The sequence below is a fragment of the Stigmatopora argus genome, chromosome 4, assembly GCF_051989625.1.
Source record: "Stigmatopora argus isolate UIUO_Sarg chromosome 4, RoL_Sarg_1.0, whole genome shotgun sequence".
NCBI lineage: Eukaryota > Metazoa > Chordata > Actinopteri > Syngnathiformes > Syngnathidae > Stigmatopora > Stigmatopora argus.
This window is the reverse complement of record NC_135390.1, coordinates 2,711,966-2,724,210: the sequence shown is the minus strand read 5'-3', so window position 1 is coordinate 2,724,210 and position 12,245 is coordinate 2,711,966. Positions and strand designations below refer to the sequence as shown.

General features: G+C 46.2%; 1 protein-coding gene across 1 annotated transcript; it reads left to right on the top strand.

Annotated features, from left to right (window-relative positions):
• Nucleotides 1-374: 374 nt before the first annotated feature.
• On the top strand, nt 375-12,245 carry popdc3 (popeye domain cAMP effector 3). The gene is made up of 5 exons (XM_077599791.1): nt 375-988; nt 8,302-8,481; nt 9,930-10,022; nt 10,393-10,501; nt 10,610-12,245. Exons 1-5 carry the CDS (start codon nt 477-479, stop codon nt 10,886-10,888), a joined length of 1,173 nt encoding a protein of 390 aa, XP_077455917.1. The 5' UTR covers nt 375-476; the 3' UTR covers nt 10,889-12,245.

Genomic DNA, 12,245 nt, shown 5'->3' with positions numbered 1-12,245 from the left:
AATATTTTTTGTTTTTTTTTTAAGGTGAATGCAATAAGCTTCTGTATAGTGGAGATTATTAAATTGAAAAAATGTGACCAAGCTTTTACAGTATGTCACACTTAAGACTTTTCTTCATTCTTTGAAATAATCAGGATACTATATCCAAATATGTTTAATATATTACAACGTTGTAAATGATTTTCATTTAGTTTATTGATTATACTAGTTCTTACTTTATTAATTTATCTTAATCTGTATTATAAAAATAACCTAGACAATGTTATGTGTGCCACCAGTTTATGTCACACCTTTTTAATGTAATCTTAAATCATAAATGCCTTTTTATTTTACAAAGCAAGACACCAATTTCCGGTTGGCCGTGTTCGAACACTGGTGATTTGACTTTGACAAGTGTCGACTATGAGCGGATTTACAGTACTACGCTGTTTTTTGTGGCTCTGCTGGAGTCTTGGCGGTGGTACCTCAAATCAGTTATGAATATAATGGAGCCTTCGGACTTTGAAGCAAACTTCACCGCGAAGCCCTTTGGGAGCGTAATCCCCTTGTGTGCGAAATGGAGAGACGGTTCCGAGAATTCCGTGTACCACCTCGCCAATATCTTCCTCTGCCTCGGGTTAATGGGTGGCAGCGGTATTTTCGGAGTCTTGTATGTTTTCACCTTCCTAACTTCGGGCTTCTTCTGCGCCTCTCTCTGGGCTTGGATGGACTCATGCACCAGAGATGCGTTTCTCTGGTTTTTCGCGCTCTTCGCTGTGTGTTCAAGTCAAGTTCTCCATACTGCCTACAGAATCAGAAGTGTCTCGTTCGAAAGGGACTTTCAAGAGCTTTACAATTGTGTATTTAAAAAGGTGGGGGTTTCACTGCCGCAATTTGGTAAAATTGTTACTTGTTGTGGCGGAGTTATCCACACTTTAGAGAAGGACCACTGCTTCGCCGTCGAAGGGAAGACCGCCATCGATAAACTGTCATTGCTCATGACAGGCAGGTAATGCATTCTCTTCAGTATGATCAAACTGAATATTGGACACATATTTAGTTTGCAAAAAATATATAAATCAATGCATATATTTAGAAGAAAATTAGTTTTGCGGAGCGGCCCGTTAAGGCGAGCGGTTAGCGCGTAGGCCTCACAGCTCTGGGGTCCTGGGTTCAAATCCAGGTCGGTCCACCTGTGTGATGTTTGCATGTTCTCCCCGGCCCTGCGTGGGTTTCCTCTGGGTACTCCGGCTTCCTCACACATTCCAAAAACATGCATGGTAGGCTTATTGGACACTCTAAATTGCCCCTAGGTATGAGTGTGTGCATGGTTGTCCGTCTCCTTGTGCCCTGCGATCGGCAGTCCACCAATTCAGGGTGTCCCCCGCCTCTGGCCCGTAGACAGCTGGGATTGGCTCCAGCACCCCCCGCGACCCTAAAGAGGATAAAGCGGTTCAGTAAATGAAATTAGATGAGATGAGATTAGCTATGCGTGTGTCGTTAATGAAAAACCACGAACACTTTGTCATTTAATGCAGTGGTCCCCAACCACCGGTCCATGAGCTACCTAGTGCCCGTCCGTCAGAATAAAAAAATATTAACATTTTCAATCTCTGCCTCCTACTTGAAATGAGAAAAGTTGTTCTAATAATAATAATTAATAACTGCTATTATGCTTGGGACTTGTTGTTTTTTGCCGTCGTGGTTGTCGTTTGTGCACCGACCCCACCCCCACAGAATTTTGTCTTAAGTTGTCGCCCTCCCCATTAGCTGGTCCGTGAGAAAATAGAAAGAGCTTTACCGGTCCGTAGTGAGAAAAAGGTTGGGGACCGCTGAGTTAATGGACAAAATGTCATGAACTGCCTTCGGCTGTGCAGCAAAATTGAACCCAAGAACGGGAAGCAGAAAAAGGAGAGGGAAGTGCTGGTGCACAACTTGGGACTTTAATGCAAAATAATCATACTAATAATAAAACTGGGACAAAATTAACAAAATCAAAACGAAATGGGAGGGACACACACCGACGAAAAGGCAAACACTACTTACGGACACAGGAAACACGAAACAATACTCCCAGGAAAGACATGCTAAAACACAGCACATTAGGGAAGAGAAGCCAAGAGGGACACATCAGGCAAAAACGCATACAAATCACATAGACAGGACACACAGGGAAAGCGCACCCCTCCACCAGCCCCAATAACGTGACACAAAATAAGGTTTCATTTGATCAAAGAAAGAGTTCAAAGTTCAAACTGTTCCCCATAATTCTTCAACCTGTATGTAAACGTATTAAAAGTGGGATCAGATTCTCATCTAGTTTGACCGACAAAAGATGAAGTCATTCTTGTAATATTGTCATTTGCAGATAACAATACAGTAGTCCCTCGAACATCGCAGATATTGTAGACCAGATATGGCCGCGATAATCGAAAAACAGCATAGTATCACCCCTGTTCTTACTACCATATGTTTTCGCGCCTATACAGAAATACAAGTATACAATTATCAAGAAATGTATTTATTAAATATTACAGCTATAAGCCTATGAAAATACTGTAATGTATTAATCTAAATATAATCTATATATTAAACAAACTAAATTTTGTTTTAAACATTTTGTCTCGCTTGATTTAAATCCCCCAAAAAGAGGTTATTGGGAGCTTTAGGTCAAGTCTTTTTTGTCAGATTTGAGAGGCATTGGATCATCAATGGAATCTTCAGGAGGCACCGTCGGGGGCTTTTCAGGAGGAGCTTTTGCGAGAGCTTTTTGGTGCACAAGGAAGATGTTGATGATAAGTTGTGACCGCTGTTTCTTTTTTGTTACAAATATTCTTTGAACATGAAACTATCAAGACGATTTCCATATTCCATGGCTATGATTGTGTTGTCATCAATCTCTGGGACAGTTTGCAACTAACTGTCAATCATATTGAAAGTTTCTAGCCGATTTCTCAAAGTACTAAGACCACGTTCTTCATCGTTATTGCCGTCTTTATATGGGGGAAATTAAACTTCCACTTCGCTCCTCCACACCGTCCAGCCATCAATTAGGTGTCAAGAGAGCTCCATTTTCGGATCAGGCCAATGGCACCGTGACGTCGCCGGGAGCTTAGAAACATTTCTGGAGAAATTCCACAGTCAGCTACGCTATCACTAGGCTCCCAGAGTGAGCTGAGCGAGCTCTATTTTCGGTTTAGGACCACAGCTCTGCTGTAACGTCGCCTGGTTTATTGTAACATTAAACATGCTTATAGAGCACACCCCTCCCTCACCTGGCTGGATCGGACCATCTCTGCCTGTCCCTCACCCCCTCATACACCCCACTCCAGAGGCTAACAAGGCCACAAATAAAGAGAATAAAAACATGGCCTGAGGAAAACCTTTCTCAGCTGCAGGACTGTTTTTCCCGCGCCATTTGGGAGCTTTTTGAACACCACAACGTCCAGGACTACACTTACACTGTACTTTCCTATATCAAAAACTGTATGGACACTGTCACCATTAATAAACGTATCCGGGTTTTTCCTAACCAAAAACCCTGGATAACCAGTGAGACACAGGCACTCATTAAACACCGTAACACCGCCTTCAGGTCAGCGGACAAGTTACAATACAGCGCTGCCAGAGCAGACCTGAAGAGAGGCATTAAAAAGGCCAAGGCAGCATATACAAGGAAAATTGAGGAGCACTTCACAGAAAATAACCCAAAGAAGATGTGTCAGGGAATACGACACATTACCAATTACAATGACAATAATAAGGTCTCTGTTAATGCAGATGCCTCACTTGCAGAGGAACTGAACCGTTTCTCTGCCCGCTTTGAGACTGACAAATCGGATTCAGTCTCAACACATCCACAACCCTGCAGCAGTACACGGAAGTTTCAGTCTGGCTGCTGGCCCTGACGGAGTACCTGGGAAGGTGCTCAAAGCCTGTGCTAACCAGCTGACTGGGGGTTAGGGTTAGGGTTTTCACAAAGTGTTTGGTGAACAATCTCACACTAAACACAATGAAAACTAAAGAAATAATCCTTGGCTTTCGCAAACGCCGCACGGTACCCGGACATTTCGTCGACGGACGTTTGGTCGACGGACACTTGGTCCCCGGACGTTTGGTCGACGGACAGTTCGTCGAACTGACGTTTGGTCGAACGGACGTTTCGTCGACGGATTCGCCGCCGGACATTTAGTCTAACGGACGTTTCGTCGCCAAATTCGCTAGCTCTCAAAATTATAATGATGAGAGAGAGAGAGACAGAGAGTTTACTGTTGAAAGCGATCAACCAGGTAATCTCTCGCTCTCAAAATTATAATCATGAGAGAGAGTGAGTTTGTAATTGTATTAACAATGTAAGAGCATTGATATCTTCGTATCTTCGCTCGCTCTCAAAATTATAATCATGAGAGAGAGAGTGAGTTTGTAATTGCATTGACAATGTAAGAGCATTGATATCTTCGTATCTTCGCTCGCTCTCAAAATTATAATCATGAGAGAGAGAGTGAGTTTGTAATTGCATTGACAATAAAAGAGCATTGATATCTTTGTATCTTCGCTTGCTCTCAAAATTATAATCATGAGAGATAGACTTTGTAAATGTCAGAGCATTAATATCTAAATATCTAATATCAAAATTATCAATAAGTTGCGTATTATTGGCGTGTGTGTACATGTTATTTGTCGCCGGATTCGCTCGCTCGCTTCCGGATTCGCTTCGCTCGCTCTCAAAATTATAATCATGAGGGAGAGAGACTTTGTAAATGTCAGCATTAATATCCAAATATCTAATATCAAAATTATCAATAAGTTGCGTATTATTGGCGTGTGTGTACATGTTTTTCGTCGCCGGATTCGCTCGCTCGTCCCGCCCCCGGATTCGCTCGTATTGGCGTGTGTGTACAAGTTTTTCAAACTACGGCCCGCAGGCCATGTACGGCCCGTTAGGCTTTTTAATCCGGCCCGCCGACATTGTCCAAATTATAGTAAAAATCAATGACCTCATTTATTTCCCTTAGCTCTGCAATACCCTCGTTTCCCCGATAGATGACGCACTAGTCTAGACCTTTGTTGGAGTGTAACTTGGAGAACAACATGCCGCTCATCACTCTCAATTTAAAGACTGCTTTCTTTCGTTGAAAAATAATATGTTCTTAATGTTGAAAGTAAATTTGAAAATAAATGTTCACCTTCAATTGTGTCTTTTTTCTTACATTTCAATCCCCAGGTTTGATAAATCACATTGCGTGTCCGAATGCTCCTGGCCCGGCCCCTCTGTCAAATTTTAGTATCCATTCTGGCCCGCAAGTCTAAAAGTTTGCCCACCCCTGGTATAGACAAACTTTTATACTATTATTGTCTCAAATTAAACACTATCAATAAGTTGCATATTATTGGCGTTGTGTACATGTGTTTCAATTCGTCCTGTTCTCGTGTGCGTATAGACAAACTTGCCTTGCCTGAGTAGGTACTCTGCACCTCACAGTCAACATGAATTGGACGTCTACCGCCGTCAATGGCAGCCGATGGGTTAAATGAGCGCTCCGTACTCTGCATTCCCAGATTCCCAGGACTGCAAGGTGTTCTGGATCCTTTTTGTTTTTTCCACTCACAACCAACAGTCCAAGGCGTTTTGGCTTCGTTTTGGCTTCTCCCTGTTTAGACTAACCACGGTTATCAGGAGCAAAGCTTTTACTTCATTGCAAGCAAATATGCAACTAATAATGATGCCTTTGTTAAATCACAAAATTACTGTGACTACACAACTGAATACCACCACGTGTTGAATCAAGAAAATGCTTAAATAGAATGCGTCAGAAAAATTGAAGTAGGCTTCAAGGTCAGAGCAGCATGCCACGATTCAAAGAAATTCAAGAAAAAAATGTGTAAAAAAAGTGATGGACATCTATCAGTCTGGAAAAGGTTAAAAAGCCATTTCCAAGGCTTTTGGGCTCCAGCGAACCACTGTCAGAGCCATTATCCACAAATGGAGAGAACTGGAAACAGACGCAAACCTTCTCTGGGTGGTCGGCCAGCTGAAATGACCCCAAGAGTGCGACGACGACTCATCCAGGAGGTCACAAAAGAACCTAAATACATCAAAAGAACTGAAAGCCTGGCCAAAGCTGTCATCCATGGCAGAGTTCCAAGGCGAAAAACATTGCTGGCCAAAAAGAATATCAAGGCTTGTTTGCCAGAAAACATCTTGATGATCCTCCAGACTTGGAAGAACATTTTTTGGACTTGGACTGATGAGTCAAAAGTTGAACATATTGTGCAGCCCGTTACATTTGACGGGCACAGCATTCCATCAAAAGAACACTTTACCAACAGTGAAGCATGGTGGTGGCAGCGTGATGGTCTGGGCCCTGCTTTGCTGCCTATCCCAGCTGACTTCTGGCTAGATGCGGGGGACACTCTGAATTGGTGGCCAGCCAATCGCCGGGCACAAGAAGACAAACAACCATTCACCCTCACACTCATAACTAGGGCCAATTTCAAGTGTCCAATCAGCCTACCATGCATGTCTTTGAAATGTGGGAGGAAACTGGAGTACCCGGAGAAAACCCTCGCAGGTTGAGAACATGCACACAGGTGAACCGACCTGGACTTGAACCCAGGACTCCCACTGTGAGGTCGACGCGCTAAACACTCATCCGCCGGGCCGCCCCAGCTAAGTTAATTCATGTTAAGTTTATGTTTATGTAAATTTAAATTTATTTATGTTACTGTTACGAGTGTGTTGTCGTCCGTCAAGTCTCTCCTACATGCACTCCGTGGTTAACGCTACCGTCTGTCTGTACTGAATGTCACATTTTAGTATTGAACATCATAACCATGAGATAGGTATTTGCTACATTGTGAGTAGGTGGTGATAAAAAGATGTTTTTCCTCTGTAAAATATTAAGAACATGCCCCATCCGTCCTGTAAAAACAAAGGCTCACCAATAGAAAGGGAGGCTATGGTGAGCCTAGCTATTGGGGAATCCTCACGTCGTTTCCTGCTGCCAGCATCTCTTTCCTGGGGGGGTAAGACTCATGTGGCCACCGCTCTAGTCGACTGCGGATTGGACGAAAGCTTAATCGATCGCTCCGTGGTCTCCAGACTTGTCATCGGGACTCGGCCAATAGATAGACCCCTGAAAATAATGGCACCTGACAGACGTGCCTTAGGCAGAGTGGAGCTAGGGACGGACCCAGTTCTACTCCGCTTATCCGGGAACCACCAGGAGATGGCGTGCTTTTATGTTTTGGATTGTCCGGAGACTACTATTGTTCTGGGTCTTCCTTGGTTGAGACTGCACAATCCAGTGATCGGCTGGGGCGGGCCCAGCGTGATAGCCTCGAGTCCAGCCTGCCACACTAAATCTCTCCAGTCAGCCCATGTACCCACAAGGTCACCTCCGAGGCAAGACCTCCCTGACCTAGTGTTATCAGCCGGAGTGTTATCGGGACCTTTCACAGGTTTTTAGCAAGGACCATGCTATGGCACTTCCTCCACATCGCCCGTATGACTCTGCCATTAACCTATTGCCAGGCGCTCCTCTTCCCAAAGGTCGGACCTTGAACATCTCCAGGCCTCAGCGGGAGGCACTGGAGAAATACATCTCCGATGCGCTAGCAGCAGGACCAATTCACCAATCCTCCAATGCTTACCATCTTGTCCGTATTCGGGAGGGGGACGGATGGAAGACGACCTTCTCCACCCCCCTGGGCCATTTCGAGTACCTGGTGATGCCTTTCGGCCTCTGCAATGCCCTGGCGGTGGTCCAGTCCCTGATTAATGACGTCCTACGAGATATGCTGAATCAGTTTGTATTCCTCTATCTGGACGATGTTTTTTTCACGTAACCTTGAGGAGCACGAGCAGCACGTGCGCCAGGTGTTGCAACGTCTCCTGGAAAACCGCCTATACGTCAAGGCTGAAAAATGCGAATTTCATGTCCCGCAGACCACCTTTCTGGGGTACGTGTTGGCCGACGGGGAGGTGCGAATGGAAGCCACAAAAGTGGCAGCTGTATCTCAGTGGCCCAGGCCCAAGGGGAGGGAGTTACAACGCTTTTTAGGGTTCGCAAATTTCTACAGGCGTTTTATCAGGGACTATAGCCGCGTCGCCACCTCCCTCAAAGCACCCACAAAACTCACGTTCCGTTGGTCGGACGCAGCGGAAACGTCTTTCGTTGATCTAATGTGTCGTTTTTCCTCTGCTCCCGTCCTTGCCCACCCACACCCAGTCTCAGGTGGAGGTCGACGCCTCGGAGGTAGGGGTCGGCGCTGTCCCAGCGCAAACAGACAGATGGAAGGTTGTGCTTTCTTTTCCCGTAGGTTGTCTCCAGCGGAACGCAACTACGGCATTGGGGACCGGGAACTGCTCGCGGAGAAGATGGCCCTGGAGGAATGGCGGCACCACCTGGAAGGGGCTAGTCAGCCTTTCGTGGTTCTAACCGACCACAAGAACCTCGAATACCTCAAGTCGGCCCAGAGGCTGAACTCTCGCCAGGCCAGGTGGACCATGTTCTTCAGTAGGCTTAATTTCACGGTATCTTATGTCCCAGGTTCCAGGAACGGGAAACCTGATGCGTTATCCCGCATTTTCCATTCCACGAACTCGGAGGAGGAGCCCCCAACTATCCTACCTCCCTCCTGCATTGTGGCAAGTATGAGGACTGGGCAGGAGGCCGTGGTACTGAGTGCCCAAGATTCTGAGCCGGAACCAAGACAAAGTACACAGAAAGACCTTTATGTCCCGACCCCAATACGTTCCAAGGTGCTTGAATGAGCCCACACCTCCGCCTGACCTGCCACCCGGGTGTTGCCCGCACACTGGCGGTGTTGCGCCAATGCTTTTGGTGGCCGACAGCAAGGGAAGATACGCGATCCTTCGTGTCTGCCTGACACGTGTGCGCGCGCAACAAGTCCTCCACCAAGCCGAGCTCTAGTCTACTCCGTCCACTCCCGATTCCTAGTCGTCCCTGGTCTCACATTGCGATCGACTTTGTCACGGGCCTTCCTAAATCCCAGGGTAACACTGTCATACTAAATGTAGTTGACCGGTTTTCCAAAGCTACACACTTCATCGCCCTCTGCAGACTAACTTCGGCCCAGGAGACGGCCGACCTCCTTACACAGCATGTTTTCCGCCTGCATGGAATCCGTCCGACATCGTCTCTGACCGTGGTCCACAATTCACCTCTCACGTCTGGTCTGCTTTCTGTTCAGCCCTGCACACCCCAATTAGCCTCTCCTTGGGTTATCATCCTCAGAGTAACTGTCAGTGTGAGCGTACCAATCAGCAATTCGCTGCACCACCCATGCTGACCCAACCACCTGGAGCGACCAGCTTCCCTGGATTGAGTATGCCCACAACTCCCACCCTAACTCCTCCTCCAACCTGTCCCCCTTTTAGTGTTCCCTCGGCTATCAACCCTCCTTGTTTCCTTTCCTGGAAGCAGATATTGCTGTCCCCTCCGTCCAGGCACACTTGACCAGATGTGGCCGTATCTGGGAAAAAGTCCCGGAAGCTGTCCCCCGCATCATCGGCGCCTATGAAATCCAACGGGTGATAAACCCATGCGCCGTGCGCCTCAAGCTCCCACCGGCCCTCCGCATCCACCCCACCTTTCACGGATCCTCTGCCCATCCCTCATCTGGGACTTCCACCAGAACCACCCGGAGGCCCTTCGTCGCAGGCCAGGTGGGCCGCGTAGGGCAGGGGATACTGTCAGGCCCCGGACCAGACTGGTGGCTCGTTGTGCCTGCCACCCAATCACAGGCCCAGCCCCTAATCACTCAAGCGCTTCCAGGTGTCATTCATCAACCAGTGAAGAGTATTTAAAGCCACCAAGAACATGACCACACTGCTGGATCTTCTTAATCAGTTTATTGTTAAGTACCCTCTTGCACTATTTCCTTGCTTGCCTCTAATGATCTCCGACCTCTTGTTTTGCTCCCAGGATCCCGACCACGCTCAGCCCCACGACCACGTACCACGATCTCGCTCTCAGGCATTGTAACCTTCGCTCTGGACTCCACTACGTACTCCTCGGGTACTGACCTTCCTGCCACGACTAACAACTCGCCTATGCTACTCCCTTTTTGTGCCTCTGCCCGTCTCTTGGACGCTTTCAATAAAAGTTCCACATCCAGACTTGCTGCCTTTGCCTGCTTTGGGGTCCTCCGTCCCCGATCGTAACATTGTGGAAGATTAATGAATGAATATTCATTCATGCATTCATTTTCTGAAGCGCCTTTCCCTCAATGGGGTCGCAGAGGGTACTGGAGCCTATCCTAGCTTACTTTGGGCACGAAATCTATGGAAAATCTGGAGTCTTATATAACAGGAACTGAAAGGACTGTATTTTAAAGGAGGTTGAAATGTGCCAAATTATGTATTTTTCTCATTGTTTTGCCCTCTAGGATTCGGGTGACTGTTAACGGTGAGCTCCTGCACTTCACTTACCCATTCCAGTTTCTGGATTCACCAGAATGGGACTCTCTCAGGCCATCAGAAGAAGGTGTTTTTCAGGTAAACCCATGTCTTTCTTCACACTTTGCATTCAAGGTTAGAGATTCAACTGTTCAAAACCTCCTCACTATAATCACTCTAATAATCCACTGTCTTTTCTTCATTCAGGTCACACTATCAGCTGATTATCCATGTACATATATAGCATGGAGGAGGAAAAGCCTCTACCTCCTTTTTGCAAAACACCGCTATATAGCCAGGATCTTTGCTTTGGTTGTCAGGAACGACATTGCAGAAAAGCTGTCCTCTCTTTATTACAAGGCATTCAACTGCTATGGACATCGCTATGATCTCCGCTTACCGACTTGCTGTCACATGCCGGGGACTGAAATAGAAAAAGCAGATGTCCAATCGAAAGTCCGTGTGCAGGGTGAAGTTTACGCTTGACCCTGTAAACATAAATGGAGACCTTGTTATGTTGTCACCTAATAGGAAAAGGCAATTATCTTATTTATACCAGCTTTGTATTCATTTATTAGCAATATTTACATTAACACTATATGAATAATAGTTTAGGGAATATGTCTCACATTCTGTGATCATCAGTTTGAATAGAACGTCACAAAATTATTGACGTACAGAAATCCTCGAATATCGCAGCTTCAACTTTTGCAGATTCACTACATCGCGGATTTTTTTCTGGAAAACAAAGTTCATAAAAACGTGAAAATCCACACTGAAACTCCCAAGCGGAAGCCACTCCCCTGACTTCCGAAGACAGAAGAAGGTCAAAGTCACTCAACTGAGGAATAAAATGGCGGGGCCATCATTTTTATCCGAAAAAAGAGCTTTCTGAGCGGGCGGGAACCTGTGTAAGGGTGGATTTTTATCAGAAATGCGAGCCTTGTGCGACCTGAGAGTCCCGGGCGATATGAGGGCGAATGGAATCAGCCTTGTCAGAAAACAGAGCACTTTGGCCGGCAAGCATGGCGGTACGTCGAGGCGGACCAACGTGGAAGTTGAGATTCCATTTAAGTCCGGGCAGTAGTCTGATGTCGTTGCACTCTGAAAATAGAGCTCCTTGGACGGCTAATTGATGGTTGGACGGCGCGCAGGACCGAAGTGGAAGTTTAATTTCTCGGCCGGCGGTCTAGTGGCACATGCCCCCGCGACCCGGCCCCAGCCGGAACAGGCTGCAACAAGTTTTTTAGGGAAGCGGATGCTTTTCCGGACATTTTTGTTCAAAGATTAACTGAATGTGCGGATCATCATCATGTGTGGGAATGCTGCTACCTGGCTTCATGGAAAATCCAGCCTAATCAACAAGTTCGACCGTCCTCATGGTTTAAAAAACAAGAACAAAGCCTATATTTTGACAGATTCGTTTATAACAGACAATATTGTTTAAGTAGTTTTGTTACCTGACATGTTTGCTCAGGTAAGTACAGTAATCCCGCAAATATCACGTACAATGGAGCAATGGCCACAAGACGACAAAGGACTTGGACTAAAACTCCCATTTACCTGTTTTTTGGGGATTTATATCAAGCGGAGAAGGACTTTTTTCACTGTGAGTTCATCTCCTTGTGCCCTGCTGGCCACCGATTCGGGGTGTCCCCTGCCTCTGGGCCGGACTCAGCTGGAATAGGCTCCAGCACCCGCCGCGACCCTAACGAGGCTAAAACGGTTCAGAAAATGAGATGAGACATTTTTAAATATAGACATTATATTTTGATATTGATACATTACAGTCTTTTGACATGCTTATAGCTGTAATATTTGATAAATATACACGTTTTGATAA